At 51.5% G+C, this 7,379-nt stretch overlaps 1 protein-coding gene across 1 annotated transcript; it reads right to left on the reverse strand.

The window, feature by feature from the left end:
* Nucleotides 1-4,248: 4,248 nt before the first annotated feature.
* GSTUM_00010944001 (uncharacterized protein) lies at nt 4,249-6,873 on the reverse strand (the record flags this gene model as incomplete). The annotated part of the gene is made up of 8 exons (XM_002841604.1): nt 4,249-4,945; nt 5,008-5,311; nt 5,374-5,439; nt 5,498-6,185; nt 6,241-6,616; nt 6,672-6,684; nt 6,728-6,742; nt 6,813-6,873. The coding sequence occupies 8 exons, from the start codon at nt 6,871-6,873 to the stop codon at nt 4,249-4,251; spliced, it is 2,220 nt and encodes a 739-aa protein (XP_002841650.1).
* Nucleotides 6,874-7,379: the final 506 nt, after the last annotated feature.

Here is a 7,379-nt window from a genome sequence, read left to right on the forward strand (position 1 = left end):
TGCGCGCGCTTCAGAAGCCTTTCAGGTCCCAGTGACATTGGGCCAGCTTTCTCTGGTTCCTGTACCGTCGGACCAACTTTAATTCTTTTCGGCACCGGTAACGTCGGGCCACTAGAGGAGCTCTCGAGATCGAGTGTTGTTTGGCCGATTTGGAGATTGTCGTGCTCCACTCTGACTTTCTTCTCCCCCTCGACAATCATAGCAGCTCGGCTGCTTTCTTTTCTAACGACCCTCCGATCCCCATTCTCCCCAGTCTCAGGGACGAGAATTTTATTTGGTGGTGGGACCGGGTTGACAGGTACGTCACTGCCCTCACCCCTGGTCATCGGGGTCTTGGCAGCTCCCAGCTTAAGTTCTTCTGCCTTAGCGTCAACGGCAGCCACGCTTCCAATCTCATCATCATCCTCTACCCCATTCACAAGAGGAACAAATTCTTTGAGCACGTCACGACCTGGACCGTGCTTCACATCACCAGGGGTACGAGATTCATCAAAGACAACATCGGATGAACGAACAATTGCACGGAATTCGGGGTCCCATAGCCGCCAAATCTTTGCGGTATCATGCACATAACCGATCATGATGCATTCGCGAGAACGTGGACCGAATTTACCATTCCGTTGCTCCTTCGGAATAAGTCTACTAGCTGAGCAACCGAAGCGACGAAGGTGGCCGAGGTCTGGTTTGATGCCGTGCAGCATTTCGTACGGTGACCGACCCCCAAGTGAAGTCGATGGAGAACGGCTGTGAAGATAGAGTGCCGTCTCAACTGCTTCGGCCCACATTGCATCAGGTAAGTTCGAGTCCAGGAGAATTGCTCTCCCCTTCCCAATTATTGTTCGAATCATTCTTTCCGCTACGCCGTTCTTGTGCTGACAGTAAGGCGGTGCAGGTTCGAAAAGGATTCCACCAACACGCAGGATACCACGGAAGAGGGAGTTGTCATATTCCCCCTTGCCGTTATCGCATCTGAATCGCGAAATCGGCCAGTTCGGAAAAGCTGTTTCGACCCGCGCCTGAAATTCTTGAAAGATTCTCGTAATCTCAATGGATTCCTTCAACCGCAGAAAATAGCCATATGCCCAGCGCGTATAATCATCGATGTAGAGGATGAGATAACGGGATCCGGACCAGGACGGGGTCCCAATCGGGCCACAGAGATCGGAGTGAATGAGCTCAAAGGGTCTTGCAGTTCTGGCGACAGGAAGTCGGACGAAGGTGCGCTGATGCTTTGCTTCGATGCATGTATGGCAGGGTGGAATATCGCCGATGGGGAGACCGGTGATGGAGGAAACAGCTCGAAAATTGAGATGGGCCAGTCGTTGATGCCACAGGGTAATTGGGATACTCACATCAGTGGCAGTGGAGATGTTGGTGGCATTCGCAAGGAGAGCATGAGCCTGTCTAGATAGAAGGAAGAGCGCCGGGGATTTGATGGCACCGGTGACGACCGCTCTTCCAGGACCCGCGAGTTCCCAGACCAAATTTCTAAGCTGACCGAGAGGTATTTGGGAACCTCCGTCAAGTCTTGATATCATGCAGGTATCTTCGGTGAAGGTAATACGACGGTGGGCAGACAGCTGGCCAACTGACAGGAGAGATGACCGAAGATTGGGGGCATAGAGAGCCTGAACGTCTAGGGCCAGTACTTCATGGCTTTGATTGTTCTTGAAGAGGATTCGTACAGTGCCTACGCCTATGGCATTGATCGACGAGTTGTTGCCCATATGGATGGGAATAGTAGCGTTGGGCTTAAAGGCTCGGTATGAAAACAATGCATCGCGATTCCGACAAAGGTGGTGGGTTGCACCTGAATCAATCAACCAGTTCGAGATTTCGGCTTGCCGGGTATCTGATACCGTTAACTCGTTCGATGAAAGAGAAACTACATCGGTCAGAAGGGCTTGAACAGAGACGAGGACTGGGTCAGCAGTAGCTGGCATGGCTGAAGCTTGTGAGCTCCCGGAATTCTTGTCAGCACTGTCATGTCTTTTACTCTTCTGATGTGCATCCATTGCCTGTCTCCCCCTCTGACGAGAATTACAGTCACGTCGCGTATGCCCATGGCGACCGCAATGCCAGCAGGTAACGGACGAGGAACGATCATCCGCATGACCGCCAACGGAGCCATTGGATCTGGACCAGGAGTTACGATAGCCACTGCGACCACGACTGCGACCACGACTGCGGAGGCCGTGACCACTCCTACGGAACCCGGAATTACCGCCGTGGGTCGAACTGACTCTCGAGTACAGAGCAGAACCAGAAGTAGCAGCAACGTTTGAGGTAGAGGCCTCTGGGGCCTTGATCCGGAGGGTGGCCTCATACTGCCGGATAGAGGTAATATAGTCCATGACCGAAAGATTTGCCTGCTGGTGCAATAGCTGAATCGTGGTGTCATAAGGATCCGGCAAAGAGGAGGTCAAACGAGAGATGAACGTAGCGTCGGTAATGGCCTGATCGGTCAAGGCAAGAACATCCTTGAAATCCATCAAGGCGGTGATATAGGCACTAACAGATGAGTAGTCACTGCACTTAATACGATTGAACTCACGGATAAGACCCTCTCTCCCCGCACGAGAGGCGGCAGTATCGAACTCAGTAGCAAGCGCCGTCCACATCGCCGCTGGCGAGCGAGGAATACGCCGAAGGAACGCTTTCGCCTCAGGACCGCACGAGTTATAAATGAAAGTGACTGCAAGGCTTTCACGGCGATTGAAATCGAGGAGGCGAGCATGCTGGTTGGCTGGCGGGGCAACTTCGTGACCAAGGGTGATTTCAAGGGCCCCGGCCCCCTGCAGAAGGTACTGAAGGTCCTGGGACCACTGCGGGTAGGTTAACTGACTCAACCTGGTAGCTTCACCGTACTTACAACGGTAAACAGAATCGTCTTTGGCTGCCGAGAACTTCGAAAGAGACATCGAGAAGGTTGAAGTATAGAAAGATAGGTAGACAGATAGATAGAAGATTTAATATAAAGCGCGAGGAATAAATTGCAGATGGAAGGCTACAATAGGCTCATAACCTGTTGAAACAGTGAGAACGGAATGATGGTTTTTGGAACTGGTTGAGTGACGAGAAGAATAATGAATTGCTTAATTGACTTCTCAGTAGAGAGCAAACTACCCAGACTATCTACTGTTGAGAGCGAGACACAAGTTGCGAGTAAATCAACAGTAGGAAGTAAACAGAAACAGAGAGAAGAAAAGAAAGGCAAGGAGGTATGTTCAATAGTACCAATATTGTAAGGGGGTTTTGAGATGGCGATCAAGACTAATGCAAGGAGAAAATCAATAGTGCGAGTGATACTACGGTAGTGCCAGAAGCATATTTCAACAATTCTTCCCTTATCGCAGTCGAGTGAGAAACTGTGAATTCATTTTGTTGTAATAATCACAATCGCTCATTGAAATATAGAGGTATACAAATGGTGCGCCCTCTCGCCATTCATGAATGATTGGCCTTTGAACCAGCTAGCTTCTCACATCAAGTCTTGACGATATATCGCTCCCCTCTAGTAGTCCGAGCTGTAAGAAACACAACGCTGCATGGCGCAGGAGCCGGAGGAAGTTCAGCCTGCGCAAATTTGTATGATAGTAGGAGTTGCACTTTGACTTGGTATCACAGTTGGCGGCGGTGGCGGGTGTGTGCTAACCCGATGGACACGTATGGGGAAGGGGGCTAACTGTGACTGGCATGATATCATAATTCAATTTTTCGCACCCAAGTGGGGGTGCTTTGGCAGACACCGGAACCCTTCGTACAGTAAGTTCGGGACTTCTATGATATATCATACCACTGGGAAGGGGGGGGGGTTGCCAGCCCTCACCGGGATGGCCGAAAAACCACTCCTCTGCGCTATGCTATGATATGATACCTGTAATGAGTGGCGGAGGTGCTACTTGCGCGGGAGGGCGACAGCCCAAACAGATCAGACTACGACCAACCGAACACTACTTTTGTAAGATGTATGCTTTCTGCCTTGCGGACATCGCTAAATCTTGGTAGCACTTGCTTTCCCCTGCTTTACTTAGTTTCTTTGTTATCTTTTTTCTAGCGCTCCTAGGAATAGATGTTCTTTTTCTTGAATGACACGCGATGATCACTGGTTATTTTACCTAACCTGTCACCCGCAATTCATCATACTATATACGCCGAGGATATACCGGGTTTATTGAAACCACTCAATAGACATCACACTCCGAGATATTCCCATGATAATGTCAAAACCCAATTCATGCAAACAACTCACTCCCGAATAACCTCCACTCTCCTCACCCCCTCCCAATCACACAACCACCTCCCCTCCACCCCCCTCCTCGCCAACCCCCGCACTGGAACGCGCACCTCCTCGTCAGGGACCACATCGATACAATTATCGCCCCAATCCGCATCCTCGCCTTCTTCGGGCGAGACTTGTAGTACGAGGCCTTTAACCGGCTTCGCGCATTTGACTAGGACTTCATCCCTGCCGTCTTTAATTCTGAGGAGGACTTCCGGGTCCTTCGCGAAGGTAACGAACTTCAGTGGGTCTGGCCAGCTAACGCATCGGCCTAGTACTTCTCCAGTCGGAGAGCGAATGGTCGCAGAGACTACAGTTATAGTGGGGTATGGGACTTCAATCGTTACTAGTTCTGTTGTGCAGTTAGGTTTAATGGTGGCGCTGGTCAGTGTGGTGGACAGAGAAATAGGTGCGACCTCGCCGGAGGCAATATCGTGCGCGGCAAAGCTTAGCGCAGCTGTGGTTTCGGTCAGGAAGGAGGAACAAGCCCAGAACGCGATCTTGGATTTTTGTTCAGGGTACCCGCGCAGGATGTTCAAGTTTTCTTTCGTCACTATTCGCTCTAGTGAGATTGAGATTGGTGTGAGAGCACGTTTCATAGCAAAGAAGGCAGGTTTCGGGCGGAGATAGTAATCTGCTATCGCCCATGATATCCCTGGCCAACTATTTCACGTCTTCATTAGTCACTGTACACATTCGGAGGGCGGAGGAAGGAAGGGGCGTACTTGTCGTTCAATTGCCATACCAGCGCTCCGGAGCAATTCTCCTCTCCGGGTCCGCGAAATTCCCGACGCCAGGTATTTACGGCGAAGCCTATTGCTTCGGATTGTAATAGCTGTGCGCAGAAAACGTAGTCTTCCAGTGGGTCCATTCTGAAGCGTAAGTTCTCGCCCATGTACATTACTGCCCGACGTTGTGCCCCTGGACCTTTGTCGTGGGCTAGGAAGGGCAGGGATTGGGATTGACGGGTGGCGGGGTTGGGAAGCATGCGGTTTATAGTGCGCATGTTTGGTGGGGATTCGAATCCGACTGTTGTGTTATGTTAGCTGTTGGTGGGTTAGGGAGGGCGAGAGCAGGGCAGGTACGAGTACATTCTGATACGAACCGCCCCGTAAGGTCTTTGTAGAATTGGTACGGGTGCATGGGACCATGCCAAACTATCACCACATCAGAAACCACACTCACGCGCAAGATTAGGTTAGGTATAAACCCCACCATCCCAAATATGCACATCCCCCACATCCCCCGCATTCGCCCCTTTGCCCCCGAAAGGACTGCTCTCCCAGTACTCCAACCCTACCTCACTAATCCCGACCACCTCCAATGCCTCGGGCAAAACTCTCTCCAAAATCTTCCTATGCTGAAAGTTCCCTCTCATCCACTCCTCAACCGTCTTCTCCTCCTCTTTGTAATCCCACCCCCACAGCCCAGCCAACCACACATCCTCATTATCCCCACAGACAAGGACTAGACTGGGATGGTGCACAATGCGCGTCACCTGTACAATCGTCTCCTCCCTAACCAATTCACAGAACTCGTCGTGCGCTGGGTAATTGCCGCAGGCGAAGAGTAAGTCCTGCCAGACGAGAAGGCCAAGTTCGTCGCAGAGGTTGTAGAAGTGGTCCGTTTCTACGATGCCACCACCCCACACTCGGATCGTATTTTGGTGACCGGACTTGGCGAGGGTTAGCCAGCGGCGGTAGTTGGTGTCTACGCCCTGGGAATTCGGGTGTGTGAAGCGTGGGAGGAAGAAGTCGCCCGGAATCCAGTTTGACCCACCCGAGAAGACGGGGGTGTGGTTTATTGCGAAGGCAAAGGATGTGCCGGGCACGGATTTCAGTGGGTGTTGGAGGAGTTTTAGGTGGCGGAGGCCGAGGTGTTTGGTTATTTTGTGGAGGGATGACTTGGGTCATTATTAGTATTAGGAGGGAATAGCTAGAGAAGAGGAGGTGGAACACCTTGTCACCACTTAATAACTCTACCGTGAATTCATACCTTGGCTGTGCACCATGCGTATGTGGCCACCATAGGTCCGGTTCAATTACTGTAATACTCCCCTCGAACTCCTCGTTCTTGACTTCGAATACCTTCTTTTCCACAACTCCGCCACTCGGTGCTTTGACTTCTATAAGGACGTGGTTCCCCTCCGAGCCCGATATTTTCGCGGAGACTTTGATATCCGCTTTATCCAGTTCGTCATGCACCTTAGGCAATATTTTGAGGTCGTCTATTCTTCCCGCAAATATCTCCAGACGGATGGGTAGATATGGCCCTGTAGATGCCAGGGCAGGGCCCCAATCCCAGCCCCAGTGGTATTGCGCTTTTCTCAGGTACCTGGCCCTAATCAGCACGGGGCCCAAACTTAGAGATATGGGGAGAGGGGAAACACATCCTAGAATGCCCTCCCATGATAGTATTATCCGTAGGCGCCTTCTTGAACCCAACCCTCTGCTCCTCCTCCTTGGCGAACCTACTTGGCGAGCGAAACTTTAGCACCAACTCAACCTCCCCCCCCTTCCTCCCACAAAACTTAGTGACATCCACCTGTCTAGGAATAAACATATCCTTCGAGAAAAACAGATGTTCCCCATTCAGGTAAACATCAACGGCGGTATCTAGCCCCTCAAACACCATCCATACATTATCCCCTTTGCACACCTCTGGCGGGGTGAACGCGGTCTTGTAAGTCCAGTCCGCGTCATTAATCCATAGGCAGTCGGGTTCGTTGGCGCCAATGTAGGGGTCGGGGATCAGGTCGTTTTTCAAGAGGTCCAAGTGCACGACCGTCGGGAATTGGGCGACTGGGGTATAAGTCTGGGCGATGGGGGTTATATTCGAGGATTGCTTGAAGAGCCAGTTCTCGTCGAGGGCTATGGTGCGCAGGCAGGTTTTTGAGGGGTCAGTGGTTTGGGCGACCATTCCGGCTGCGATTATTTGCTTTCCGGGTTCGATTGATTGTTTTGCGCGACGTTCCACCACTTGCAAGTGCGGGTGGTCGCAGCTGAGAGACGAAGAGATTTAGAGAGAGAGAGCGAGTGATGAGGATGCCCACCACCTGTACGTGATGCGGTGGATTCTGTCTGCCTGCCCTCAAAGT

This window comes from Tuber melanosporum, assembly GCF_000151645.1.
Source record: "Tuber melanosporum whole genome shotgun sequence assembly, scaffold_77, strain Mel28".
Taxonomy (NCBI): Eukaryota; Fungi; Ascomycota; class Pezizomycetes; order Pezizales; family Tuberaceae; genus Tuber; species Tuber melanosporum.